Source organism: Mesoplodon mirus, assembly GCF_964341445.2.
Source record: "Mesoplodon mirus genome assembly, chromosome: 18".
NCBI lineage: Eukaryota > Metazoa > Chordata > Mammalia > Artiodactyla > Ziphiidae > Mesoplodon > Mesoplodon mirus.
Genome location: NC_138994.1, coordinates 11117635 through 11132832, shown reverse-complemented (window position 1 = coordinate 11132832; position 15198 = coordinate 11117635). Strand labels below are relative to the sequence as shown.

Here is a 15198-nt window from a genome sequence, read left to right as displayed (position 1 = left end):
GATAGATCATATCTTGGGTCACAAATCAAGCCTTGGTAAGTTTAAAAAAATTGAAACTGTATCAAGTATCTTTTCCGACCACAACGCTATGAGACTAGATATCAATTACAGGAAAAGATCTGTAAAAAATACACACACATGGAGGCTAAACAATACACTACTTAATAACGAAGTGATCACTGAAGAAATCAAAGAGGAAATCAAAAAATACCTAGAAACAAATGACAATGGAGACACGACGACCCAAAACCTATGGGATGCAGCAAAAGCAGTTCTAAGGAGGAAGTTTATAGCAATACAATCCCACCTTAAGAAACAGGAAACATCTCGAGTAAACAACCTGACCCTGCACCTAAAGCAATTAGAGAAAGAACCAAAAACCCCCAAAGTTAGCAGAAGGAAAGAAATCATAAAGATCAGATCAGAAATAAATGAAAAAGAAATGAAGGAAACGATAGCAAAGATCAATAAAACTAAAAGCTGGTTCTTTGAGAAGATAAACAAAATTGACAAACCATTAGCCAGACTCATCAAGAAAAAAAGGGAGAAGACTCAAATCAATAGAATTAGAAATGAAAAAGGAGAAGTAACAACTGACACTGCAGAAATACAAAAGATCATGAGGGATTACTACAAGAAACTCTATGCCAATAAAATGGACAACCTGGAAGAAATGGACAAATTCTTAGAAATGCACAACCTGCCAAGACTGACTCAGGAAGAAATAGAAAATATGAACAGACCAATCACAAGCACTGAAATTGAAACTGTGATAAAAAATCTTCCAACAAACAAAAGCCCAGGACCAGATGGCTTCACAGGTGAATTCTATCAAACATTTAGAGAAGAGCTAACACCTTTCCTTCGCAAACTCTTCCAAAATATAGCAGAGGAAGGAGCACTCCCAAACTCATTCTACGAGGCCACCATCACCTTGATACCAAAACCAGACAAGGATGTCACAAAGAAAGAAAACTACAGGCCAATATCACTGATGAACATAGATGCAAAAATCCTCAACAAAATACTAGCAAACAGAATCCAACAGCACATTAAAAGGATCATACACCATGATCAAGTGGGGTTTATTCCAGGAATGCAAGGATTCTTCAATATACGCAAATCAATCAGTGTGATACACCAAATTAACAAATTGAAGGAGAAAAACCATATGATCATCTCAATAGATGCAGAGAAAGCTTTCAACAAAATTCAACACCCATTTATGATAAAAACCCTGCAGAAAGTAGGCGTAGAGGGACCTTTCCTCACCATAATAAAGGCCATATATGACAAACCCACAGCCAACATTGTCCTCAATGGTGAAAAACTGAAACCATTTCCACTAAGATCAGGAACAAGACAAGGCTGCCGACTCTCACCACTCTTATTCAACTTAGTTTTGGAAGTTTTAGCCACAGCAATCAGAGAAGAAAAGGAAATAAAAGGAATCCAAATTGGAAAAGAAGAAGTAAAGCTGTCACTGTTTGCAGATGACATGATACTATACATAGAGAATCCTAAAGGTGCTACCAGAAAACTACTAGAGCTAATCAATGAATTCGGTAAAGTAGCAGGATACAAAATTAATGCACAGAAATCTCTGGCATTCCTATATACTAATGATGAAAAATCTGAAAGTGAAATCAAGGAAACACTCCCATTTACCATTGCAACAAAAAGAATAAAATATCTAGGAATAAACCTACCTAAGGAGACAAAAGACCTGTATGCAGAAAATTATAAGACACTGATGAAAGAAATTAAAGATGATACAAATAGATGGAGAGATGTACCATGTTCCTGGATTGGAAGAATCAATATTGTGAAAATGATTCTACTACCCAAAGCAATCTACAGATTCAATGCAATCCCTATCAAACTACCACTGGCATTTTTCACAGAACTAGAACAAAAAATTTCACAATTTGTTTGGAAAAACAAAAGACCCCGAATAGCCAAAGCAATCTTGAGAACGAAAAACGGAGCTGGAGGAATCAGGCTCCCTGACTTCAGACTATACTACAAAGCTACAGTAATCAAGTCAGTGTGGTACTGGCACAAAAACAGAAAGATAGATCAATGGAACAGGATAGAAAGCCCAGAGATAAACCCACGCACATATGGTCAACTTATCTTTGATAAAGGAGGCAGGAATGTACAGTGGAGAAAGGACAGCCTCTTCAATAAGTGGTGCTGGGAAAACTGGACAGGGACATGTAAAAGTATGAGATTAGATCACTCCTTAACACCATACACAGAAATAAACTCAAAATGGATTAAAGACCTAAATGTAAGGCCAGAAACTATCAAGCTCTTAGAGGAAAACACAGGCAGAACACTCTATGACATAAATCACAGCAAGATCCTTTTGGACCCACCTGCTAGAGAAATGGAAATAAAAACAAAGATAAAAAAATGGGACCTAATGAAACTTCAAAGCTTTTGCACAGCAAAGGAAACCATAAACAAGACCAAAAGACAACCCTCAGAATGGGAGAAAATATTTGCAAATGAAGCAACTGACAAAGGATTAATCTCCAAAATTTATAAGCAGCTCATGCAGCTCAATAACAAAAAAACAAACAACCCAATCCAAAAATGGGCAGAAGACTTAAATAGGCATTTCTCCAAAGAAGATATACAGACTGCCAACAAACACATGAAAGAATGCTCAACATCTTTAATCATTAGAGAAATGCAAATCAAAACTACAATGAGATATCATCTCACACCAGTCAGAATGGCCATCATCAAAAAATCTAGAAACAATAAATGCTGGAGAGGGTGTGGAGAAAAGGGAACACTCTTGCACTGCTGGTGGGAATGTGAATTGGTACAGCCACTATGGAGAACAGTATGGAGGTTCCTTAAAAAACTAAAAATAGAACTACCATATGACCCAGCAATCCCACTACTAGGCATATACCCTGAGAAAACCATAATTCAAAAAGAGACATGTACCAAAATGTTCACTGCAGCTCTATTCACAATAGCCCGGAGGTGGAAACAACCTAAGTGTCCATCATCGGATGAATGGATAAAGAAGATGTGGCACATATATACAATGGAATATTACTCAGCCATAAAAAGAAACGAAACTGAGCTATTTGTAATGAGGTGGATAGACCTAGAGTCTGTCATACAGAGTGAAGTCAGTCAGAAAGAGAAAGACAAATACTGTATGCTAACACATATATATGGAATTTAAGAAAAAAAAATGTCATGAAAAACCTAGGGGTAAGACAGGAATAAAGACAGAGACCTACTAGGGAATGGACTTGAGGATATGGGGAGGGGGAAGGGTAAGCTGTGACAAAGGGAGAGAGAGGCATGGACATATACACACTACCAAACATAAGGTAGATAGCTAGTGGGAAGCAGCCGCATAGCACAGGGAGATCAGCTCGGTGCTTTGTGACCGCCTGGAGGGGTGGGATAGGGAGGGTGGGAGGGAGGGAGACGCAAGAGGGAAGGGATGTGGGAACAGATGTATATGTATGACTGATTCACTTTGTTATAAAGCAGAAACTAATAAAAAAAAAGATAGCTGCATCTCCATGTTCACTGAAGCATTATTTACAACAGCAAAGACATGCAAACAATGCAGTGTTCAGTCAATGGATAAAGAAAATGTGATATATACACAATGGAATATTATTCTGCCACAAAAAAGGAAATTCTTCCATTTGCACAACATGAATCATCCTTAAGGGCATTATGCTAAGTGAAATGAGTCAGACAAAGACAAATACTCTATGATATTACTTATATGTGGAATTTTAAAAAATCAAATGCATAAAATACAGAGAAGAACAGACTGGTGGTTGCCAGAGGTAGGAGGTATGAAGGATGGGTGAAATGTGTGAAGTTGTTCAAAAGGTAGAACTTACAGTTATAAGTTCTTAGAATATAATGTACAGTATGGTGACTACAATTAATTGTGTATTTGAAACTTGCTCAGAGATTACATCTTAAAAGTTATCATCAGGGCTTCCCTGGTGGCGCAGTGGTTGAGAGTCTGCCTGCCAATGCAGGGGACACGGGTTTGAGCCCTGGTCTGGGAGGATCCCACATGCCGCGGAGCAACTGGGCCCGTGAGCCACAACTACTGAGCCTGCGCGTCTGGAGCCTGTGCTCCGCAACAAGAGAGGCTGCGACAGTGAGAGGCCCGCACACCGTGATGAAGAGTGGCCCCCGCTCGCCGCAACTAGAGAAAGCCCTCGCACAGAAACGAAGACCCAACACAGCCAAAAAAAAAAAAGTTATCATCACATAAAAAAAACTGAAAGTATGTGAAGTAATAGATGTTACCTAAATTTACTGTGGTAATCATTCTGCAATATACACATATATCAAATCATTATGTTGTATACCTTAAATGATACAATGTTGTATGTTAATTATATCTCAATAAACCTGGAAAAAATAAAAATTAAAAATAAATAAAAACAGAGATATGAAGAAAAGATACCAACTTTGAGACAGTAATTCCTTTGAGGTAAAGAAAAAGAATGTGGGGAGGAGAGAAGAGATTTTAACTCTTTATTTCTTAAACACAAGAAGTGTAAAGCAAAATATAACTGTTAACATCTGCTACTTCTAGATGGAGATACAGGTATTTGATCTTATTTTTGATGCTTTCACATATTTCTGAAATATTTTGAAAAGAAAGCCTTAGATCAGAGTAGCTAAGTGGTTTCTGGGGACGCCCTTAACCCGGCCTGAGATAGGTACCTGGCCTTTGCTTCTTTGGCCCATACTCCACGACGCTGTCACTACACTGAGACAGTGTCTCATCATTTCCACTTTCCACCTCTTCATTTCCAACATCCTCCTCTTCAAAGCTGGTCTTTTCTTTAAATCGATCACCCAGGGCACTTTTTAACATCTGTCAAGAAAATTCCTTTTAACATCTTTCATTGACTTCAGCAGAATGCAAGTTGGAAAGATTAGACAGATATAACCTTTAAAAAGTTTTCTCAGAAAATTAAGCCCAAGTTTAGACACAAATTTTCAGATGCTTATGCATAGTTTCTAAAGGATATATATATATCAGTGCCATGGACTATTCAGTTTCAATAAACTTAAGAGCAAGTCACATAGGGATTTAATATATTTATTCAATGATAACCCCCAAACTACAGTATTTTGTGAAAATCAGAGATCCATCTAATTTTATACCAAATGTGTCTTTAGTTACAAAGGGAAACAATACAGATGTATCTAAAGATATACGGTTTAATATAATCATTTACACTAAATTTAGTTTTCATCAGAATTCGATAAAAATTTGGGACTTCCCTGGTGGTCCAGTGGTTAAGAATCCGCCTTCCAATACAGGGGATGCGGGGTCAATCCCTGGTTGGGGAACTAAGATCCCACATGCCACAGGACAACTAAGCCTGCACACAGAAACTACTGAGCCTGTGCACTCTAGAGCCTGCGTACCACAAATACTGAGCCCGTGTGCTCTGTAGCCCACGTGCCACAAATACTGAGGGCTGTGCACTTTGGAGCCTGCACGCCACAACTAGAGAGCCCACGGGCTGCGACTACTGAGCCCACACACAACTAGAGAAGACCACGTGCCGCAATGAAGAGCCCGTGCACCAATGAAGAGCCCGTGCACCTCAATAAAAGATCCCGCATGCCGCAACTAAGACCTGACGCAGCCAAATAAATAAATAAATAAATAAATAAATAGATGGATAGAATTCGATAAAAATTTGGATAAACCTATACCAAATTTGGTTATATAATAAAAGGCTAGGATATAATTTCTCATCCTATGTCCTACCTGCTTGACTTATGGAAGATTTTCAGTAAGACACAACTAACTTCCTAGTACCTTAGCTTAGCTCTCACCTTCAATTGTAAAATCACTTAAATGCTCACCAACTATGGCAATCTCAATACAGATTAAAAAACAAGACTTGCCCAATCTAGTTCAGAGAGGCGCTGAGATAGTTTCTCTGATACTGCATGTAATTCTTGTTCTGTTAACCTCTTTCCTGCCCTCTGGGAGAAAGGTGAATCCCAGGATGAGACTGCAGCTCTGTTTTCGTATCTGTAATAAAAGTGACCTTGTGACATATTTAAGTAGCCAAGTGTACGTACATTACTTAGTTCAAAACTACTGTAATACATGTTTTACCAAATATTCCATACTGGTCTTCACAGCAAAATTTGGAGAGTATACCCTTAACTCTTCAAATCCCTTTGCAGACAGACTGTAAACACTGAAGCCTACAGTAATGTTACCTTTTTCCTTTGGGAAGCTTCCTTGTCCTAGGGCCTTGGACCTGAACTGGATACATTTCCTGTTTGCCATCTTTAGACAACTTGGAAGTTAAGAAAACTCTATTATCTGGTTCCTATTAAAAACAGAGGAGAGTTGAGTTGAAAGAGATATAAGGAAGACACAAAAAGAACATTTTGGGTGTGATGGGAAGGGAGGACCTGTGACACAAAGCTAGGTCCCTTCATTCTCCATGTTTTGCTTTTTTTAAAAACACATTTGTCAAAACACTCTATTGATCCCCAATGCCAAAGGATGGAGCAATGTCTATAAACTTGTACTCAAAGAAAAAGTATGGCTCAGCATTGCATTCAAATATAAATGCAAGTGAGGTGTTCTCAAATATAAAAATTTAGGGGTTATGGCTACATGTGGACAATGAAAAAATGATCAAATCACAAGTGGAAAGTATTAAAGTCATTATCTTTCATATCAAGAAGACAACAGAGGGCTTCCCTGGTGGCGCAGTGGTTGAGAGTCCGCCTGCCGATGCAGGGGACACAGGTTCGTGCCCTGGTCCGGGAAGATCCCACATGCCGCGGAGCAGCTGGGCACGTGAGCCATGGCCGCTGAGCCTGCGCGTCCAGAGCCTTCCGGAGCCTGTGCTCCGCAACGGGAGAGGCCACAACAGTGAGAGGCCCGCACACCACAAAAAAAAAAAAAAAAAAAGAAGTCAAAAGAAACTGTCCAAAACTGAAACAAAAGACAAAACCTCCAAAATATGAATATAAACTCAACATTTTAAACAATTTATTTCTTAACTTTAGAGGGAATCTTATAGAAGATATTTCTTGTGGTAAAGAAACATTTGATGTTTAACAATCTCTTCAATTTCACTTCAGTATCTTTTTCTTCTATTAAAGTAAAATTAAATTTAATACTTTTTAGTAAATAACTATAATATAATCATATTTTTAAAAAACGTTTAAAATTGAAGTTAGTGTCCTGCTCAAGAATTATTTGAAAAACAATATTCCCACCGAACTGCAACCCAGGTAGAGAAAAAGAATATTACCAGCAACTCAGAAGGCCTTCCACCATCCCTGTAAGCCTTTCCCAAATGTAACCATTATCCTATGATCCCTTTTTTCTCTTTTTATCCATCCACCCTACTATCTAAATAGATGCACAGAATGTTTAGAATTATGGTCACCTAATGCTAACTACTTTTTCAGCACTGTGTGCATTTTTAATAATGAGAGTGTATCATTGTTTATAAATTTACCCTTGGCATATACCTGAGTGTTCTTGTTGCTAGAAAGATAGGAACAGGATCGATGTATAAAATAGGATTTTATTTTCAAAGAAGAAAAGAGCGGAAGCTAATAGGCCAAAATGTTAACAGTAGTTCATGCTGAATAATAGGAATATGGATGAAAGATTATTTTTGACACTTTCCTATATGTTAAAACATTTCAATTACTCAATTAGAGACATACAATATGGGTTCTGAAACTAGAATGCTTGAATTCCAATCCTAATTCTACAATTGCTGTGGGACCTCAGACAAGATTCTTAAACTCTCTATTTCAGCTTCCCCATGGGAAATAAAAATAGTACCTACTCGAGAGCTGTGCTGTAAGAAGTTTATGCGATACCTGCAAATTAGGGAGAACTGTGCCTGGCACAAAATGAACACTCAGTATGTGTTGGCTCTTACTACTTCCCCTTTTACATAGTCATCCTGTCCCTATCTTCCTAGGGTAAGGATATACAGGTTTATGCAGAGGTAAAGTTTAGGAAGTACAGTGCTCTGATTAGTGCAGTATCCTTGACTACAATTCTAGCAGAGACGTTTTTAAATCTATAGACTTTTGACCAGTTGAAAGCAAGATTTTCCACTTACCACAGAAAATGCTGTGCCTTCTCCAGTAGAATTCATGGTAGGGGAGCAGTGACTTGAACGCAAGTATTCTTTTCCTATGGGGCAGGGAGCTCGAGGCTCTGAAGGATGGTAAGGTGGATGTAAAGGAATAGCTGATCGGATAGGCTCCCCTAACTTCCTAGCATTTGGGATCATATCCACAGAAGGAATTTCTGCTAGTTGGACAAATCAAAGTGGACATTAAGGTGAACTAAGAAATAAGAAATAAACCATTTCTAAGAAATAAACCATTTTATATATATATATATATATCCTGTATCATGTTACATATACACATACCCTATACAAACATGTTCACACACATCACCTAGAAATGTATTTTAAACTTGATTAAAAAAAAAAAAACACCAGGGGGCTTCCCTGGTGGCACAGTGGTTGAGAGTCCACCTGCCGATGCAGGGGACACGGGTTCGTGCCCCGGTCCGGGAAGATCCCATATGCCGCGGAGCGGCTGGGCCCGTGAGCCATGGCCGCTGAGCCTGCACGTCAGGAGCCTGTGCTCTGCAACGGGAGAGGCCACAACAGTGAGAGGCCCGCATACCGCAAAAAAAAAAAAAAAAAAAAACACCAAAATAACAATGAAAATAGGGACTCATCCTCAGTAAACAAGTAGGGACCTAATTAAATCAGGAAGAATGTAATTTTAATGTTATTATCATAAAAATGCTTCCCAAAAAATTATTTAAAAATAATGAAAAATTGGGCTTCCCTGGTGGCGCAGTGGTTGAGTCCGCCTGACGATGCAGGGGACATGGGTTCGTGCCCCGGTCCGAAAAGATCCCACACGCCGCAGAGCGGCTGGGCCCGTGAGCCATGGCCACTGAGCCTGCACGTCTGGAGCCTGTGCTCCGCAACGGGAGAGGCCACGACAGTGAAAGCCCCGCGCACCACAAAAAAAAAAAAAAAAAAAAAAAGAAAAAATGAAAAATTACTAAAAACCTAAATGGCTTGAAGAATAGCTATATAAATTATGGTTCATCCACATGTTATAAAAATAGTTGGCCATTAACAATGACTTTATATAATACTAACCATATGAAAACCTCAGAGACAATACAAAATGAGAATATTTTTCAAGTTATTATAATTTGAAGACCACCAACTGATATCTAATCAGTCTAACGTAACAGACTCTTATTGTCCTAAAGTCTCTGTTTGAGAGGAGAGGATTTAAATAAAATAGCAGATGCAAAACATGTGACCAAAGACCATCTTACAAAGAAATCCGAGTTCATAATTAATAGCAAACATTTACAAATGAGGTCACGTAAAACCAAAATGAATCACGTTAATTGTAGAGCAACAAAAGTAAAAAGGCTAATAGCAACTGCCGCAAGAACTATTGTCTCCAACTCACAGCAACAGTCTCAAGAACTCAATGCATTACTACTCACTGTCTTCACCAAAGGACATCCCACTCTTGGACAAAAAACTAGATGAGGGAGTGTTCAACACTTCTTCATGTGAGTCAGAATATGGTAGCGTTGAGGCTTTTTTAGATTGCATTTCATTAGGATCTTGGGCACCTAGAAAATATTAAAGTAAAACTTTTTTATTGCTGAATGTTAGACTAAAAGCTACGAGTTTAATACCCTGAGGATAAAAATATCAGAAGTGACATAATCATAGAACTATGTTGGTCTGATTGCTTGAAATACCAATTACTTTTAATAACTATCAGATAGCAATATGTAGTTCTGTAGCCCAGAATCAATTATATAACTTAAAAACAAAGTTTTACACAATGTTTCATTCCTTTGCTTTAGAAAAATAGGTGCCAGACTTGTAACAGAAATGCTGACTGTTGCACAGGTATATCTCTAAACTAGAGATCTTGGCTGGTACCATAATCAAAGATCTGTAGGTCAAACAAATTGTTTTGTCTAATTTTCAAACGCTTAATATTTTGAATCAGCTCTATAATGTTAGTACACAGAGGGCTACATTAAAAATAGTTCTGAAATTGAGGGAATATCCACTTTGCTCCCTTGGAAATCTTCAATACACAAACTTCCCATAAACAAAATGGAGTAATGACTTCCCCTCTCTAAATAACTTTCTATTTATCTATCCCTTCTTCAGTTTAATGAAAGACTTCACCGTAAACATATTCCTCACTTCGAAAGTATGAGAATGTACCCTGAAAACTTGTTGTTTACCGATATGGTCAACTGACAAAATCACTAAATACAGAAAAATTCACCTTGTACAGATCCCCAAATCCACACAATTTATTCCTGAATACTGTATTTTCAAATTTTTGACACTCAACTGATGTCTTTTAAAAATCTGCAAATACATCTTTTTGTGCTCTGCTTTTCCACAATCCAGTGCAATATGACCATTTTCACACCAAAATGTTTTAAGTATGTAAATTTCCCTCCATATCTTCATATTTCACATGAATATCCTCTAAGACATAATGTTCAAAATTCACAACTTGGTCCTCACTTTCATGATACTGAATTTGTCATCAGTTTGACCACAGACTAATTCATTTTTATCTGGGTCCATTTTTTTCTTCGGCGCCTTGAATAACCATTTCATATCCTCTTTCTTTTTGATGGAATTTCTCCTAAAATCTCATGCTTAGTTATCATCTGGAAACTTTAATTGAAAGTTACACAAATTTCTCTCAATGATCTTCATACTGTTTTAGAACATACTGTTTTATTATTGCAGAGGTTGTGAACTTCTCTACTGTAAGCATTAATAATATTTCAATTAGGGCGTTCCCCGGTGGCCTAATGGCTGGGATTCTGAGCTTTCAATGCCATGGCCAGGGTTCAGTTCCTGGTCAGGCAACTGAGATCCCACAAGCTGCACGGTGTGGCCAAAAAAAAAAAATCAATTATTTAAGTATCTGTATAGTAAATACATCTCATTTACCAAAAAAAAAAAAAAAAAAGTCTTCAGTAGAACAAATGAGTGAAGATGGTCAGAACGTACAAACTTCCACTTATAAAATAAGTAAGTCATAGGAATGTAATGCACCGTATGGTGACTACGTTAATACTGTATTGGGGGGGTGCCCTGAGTGCCAAAGGCCTCTCATCCCAGGCTCCTCCATAAGGAATCTGGCTCATGCCACCTATAAAGCAAACCCCAATTCTTGTAGAGGCCTCATTACCCCCTCCCCCATTCAGAGTCACAGAGCAGCAGTGCCTTGGTCCCAGGGGCAGTCCAGATTTGCATAATGGTGAGATCCTGCTGTGTATCCTGTTACGAGGTGCTTAGGAAGGGGTTTCTCCTTACTTATATAAAAGGTTTAAGGAAGCGAGATGGCCAAGATGGCAGAGTAGAAAGACTCTGAGCTCACCTCCTCTAATGGGCACACCAAAATCACAACCATCTGCAGAACAATCATCGATGAAAAAGATAGGACCCTACCAAAAAAGATCTACAACTAAAGACATAAAGAACGAACCGCAATAAGATGGCTAGGAGGGGCAGACTTGCAATATAGTCCAGTCCCATCCCCTCCAGTGGGTGACCCACAAACGAGAACAATTACTTTGCAAAGGTTCTGCCAAAGGAGTGAGAAGTCTTGAGTCCCACATAGGCTCCCCAGCCTGGGGGGCCTGCACCGGGGAGATGAGCTCCCACAACATTTGGCTTTGAAGACCACTGGAGATTACTTTTGGGAACCCCAGAGGGCTGCAGGAAATAGAGATTTCATTCTTAAAGGGCACACACAAAATCTACTGAGACCCAGGACAGAAGCTGTAATTTGAGAGGAGCCTAGGTCAGACCTACTTGCTGATCTTAGAGAGCTTCCCGGAGAGGCAAGAGGCAACTGGAGTTCACTGTGGGAACACAGACACTGGCAGCAGCCATTTTTAGGAGCTCCTTCTACCATGTGGACCCTGGTGCTGGCAAGCATCATTGTGGAATCCTACCTCTAGCTCATTAGCGCCGAGACATGGCCCCAACCCAACAGCCTGTAGGTGCCAGTGCTGGGACACATCAGGCCAAGCAACTAACTGGGTAGGGACACAGCCCCACCCATCAGCAAACAGGCTGCCTTAAGATCCCCTGAGCCTACAGATACAGCCTTGGGACACGGACCTGCTCATCAGAGGGCCCAGGACCCAGCTTCACCCACCAGTAGGCATGCACCAGTCCCAGAATCCACTGGGCCCTGGCCCTGCCCTTCAGGGAGCCTGCTCTAGCCTCTGGACCAGCTTCTCCCACCAGGGGACAGACATGAAACTCAAGAAAACTAGTCCCGGGACTTCCCTGGTGGCGCAGTGGTTAAGACTCTGTACTCCCAATGCAGGGGGCCCAGGTTCGATCCCTGGTCAGGGAATTAGATCCCACATGCATGCTGCAATTAAGAATTTCCATGCCACAACTAAGGAAGCCTTCCTGCTGCAACTAAGAAGCTGACGAACTGCAACTAAGGAAGCCCTCCTGCCGCAACTAAGAAGCCAGTGAGCCTCAACAAAGGAGCCTGTGAGCCTTAACTAAGACCTGGAACAACCAAATTAATTAATTAATTTTTTAAAAATTATTAAAAAAAAAAAAAAAAAGAAAGAAAACTAGTCCTGCAACTTATGGACCCAGCCTGCCCATTAGCAGGCCAGACCCTGTGCTGGGACCAGCTGGGCCACAGCCCTGCCCACTAGCAGGCCAACACAAGCTTCAGGACACCCCAGACCCCATACTCAACTGTTATCAGGAACTGCGCCCCCCTCCCCACCCCCAGCAATCCAACTCAAGCTCTGGGACCCTGGGCTCTGCAACCAGGACCTGGCTCTGTCCACCAGTAGACCAGCACTAACCCAGGACCTGGCTTCACCCACCAGTGGGCAGGCAACAGCCCTGGAATCTTCTAGACCCTGACTCTCCCCACCACTGAGCCAGTATAAGCCCCGGGGGTCCCTGTGGTTATGCAGTTAGCCATCTCATGACCAGCCAACCAGCAGCTGGCAGCCTCTGCACAAGGCAACCAACTGGCCCAGGGGCCAACCAAGCATACCAGACTGCCCACATAGTCAGCCCACCACAACAGAAAGACCCATGCAGTCCTCACAAGGGGATCCCCTAGAGCATATAGCTCAGGTAGGACATACTGCTGGGACACATAGGGCATTTCCAACAAAAGGCCACTTCTCCAAAGTTGGGAAATATAATCAACATACCAGATACATAAAAATAAAAACAGCAACTTAGGCAAAATGAGGCAACAGAGGAACATGTTCCAGATAAAGGTACAAGACAAAACCCCAGAAGAAGAACTAAGTGAAGTGGAGATAGGCAATCTACTGGAGAAGGAGTTCAGGGTAGTGATCATAAAGATGATCAAAGAACTCAGGAGAAGAATGGATGCACAGAATGAGAAGTTAGAAGTTTTTAATGAAGAGTTAGAAAATACAAAGAACAAGAAGATAGAAATAAAGAATACAATAACAAATGAAAAATACACTAGAAGGAATTAAAAGTAGACTAAATGATACAGAGGAATGGATCAGTGAGCTAGAAGACAGGGTAGTGGAAATCACTGATGCTTGAACGAATTAAAGAGAAATCAAAAGAAATGAGGACACTTTAAGAGATCTCTAGGACAGGGCTTCCCTGGTGGCACAGTGGTTGAGAGTCCGCCTGCCGATGCAGGGGACACGGGTTTGTGCCCCAGTCCGGGAAGGTCCCACATGCCGCAGAGTGGCTGGGCCCGTGAGCCATGGCCGCTGAGCCTGCGCATCCGGAGCCTGTGCTCTGCAACAGGAGAGGCCACAACAGTGAGAGGCCCGTGTACCGCAAAAAAAAAAAAAAAGAGATCTCTAGGACAATATCAGGTGCACTAATACTCGCATTATAAGCGTTCCAGAAGGATAAGAGAGAGAGAAAGGAGTTGGTAACATTTGAAGACATAATAGCTGAAAACTTCCCTAACCTGGGAAGGGAAACAGACAGCCAAGCCCAGGAAGCACAGAGAAGTCCCATACTACAAGACACACTCTAGTTTTAAGGGCAAAAATTAAAGGTAAAGAGAGAATATTAAAAGCAACAAGGGGGGCTTCCCTGGTGGCGCAGTGGTTAAGAAACCACCTGCCAATGCAGGGGACACGGGTTTGAGCCCTGGTCCAGGAAGATCCCACATGCCGCAGAGCAACTAAGCCTGTATGCCACGACTACTGAGCCTGCGCTCCAGAGCCCGCGAGCCACAACTCCTGAAGGCTGGGCACCTAGAACCCATGCTCTGCAACAAGAAAAGCCACCACAGTGCAACAAAAAGTAGCCCCTGCTCACTGCAACTAGAGAAAGCCCATGTGCAGCAACAAAGACCCAATGCAGCCAAAAATAAATAAATTAAATAAATAAAAATTTAAAAATACCTTTAAAAGCAACAAGGGAAAAGCAACAAATAACATACAAGAGAACTCCTACAAGGCTATCAGCTGACTTTTCAGCAGAAACTCTGCAGGCCAGAAGGGAGTGGCAGGCTATATTTAAAGTGATGAAAGGGAAAAACCTTCAAACAAGAATACTCTACTCAGCAAGGCTCTCGTTCAGATTTGATGGAGAGATCAAAAAGTTTATAGACAAGCAAAAGCTAAAAGAGTTCAGCATCACCAAACTAGCTTTGCAACAAATGTCAAAGGAACTTCTCTAAGTGAAAAAGAAAAGGCCATAACTAGAAAGGTGAAAATCACAAAATGAAAAAGTTCATTGCTAAAGGCAACCATACAGTAAAGGCAGGAAATCATCCACACACAAAGTTAGTAAGGTTAAAAGAGAAAAGGAGCAAAATCATTTATATCCATGATAAGCAGTTAAGGATACACAAAACAATCAGATGTAAGATATAATATCAAAAACAGTAATCATAAAGGAAGGAAAGTACAAATGCAAGGTTGTTAAAATGCATTTAAAAGTGAGATCAGCAACTTAAGACAATCACATATATATATGGAAAGAGACAGAGACACTGCAAATGGAAAACAAAAGAAAACTGGGGTAGCAATACTCATATTAGACAAAATAGACATTAAAGACTGTTACAAAAAAA

General features: G+C 40.3%; 1 protein-coding gene across 7 annotated transcripts in view; it reads right to left on the bottom strand.

The window, feature by feature from the left end:
- The window catches only part of CEP95 (centrosomal protein 95), a 64320-nt gene that overhangs the window by 25650 nt on the left and 23472 nt on the right, over positions 1-15198 (bottom strand). For 5 of the 7 annotated variants that reach the window (XM_082604298.1, XM_082604293.1, XM_082604296.1 and 2 more), the window contains 5 exons: positions 9581-9712; positions 8148-8341; positions 6265-6377; positions 5941-6070; positions 4738-4891 (listed from right to left, as the gene is read on the bottom strand). In XM_082604298.1, coding sequence (XP_082460424.1) covers positions 4738-4891; positions 5941-6070; positions 6265-6377; positions 8148-8341; positions 9581-9712 — 723 coding nt within the window. The remainder of the gene's footprint in view (positions 1-4737; positions 4892-5940; positions 6071-6264; positions 6378-8147; positions 8342-9580; positions 9713-15198) is intronic. The other 2 variants (XM_082604294.1, XM_082604295.1) reach the window with 2 other exon arrangements.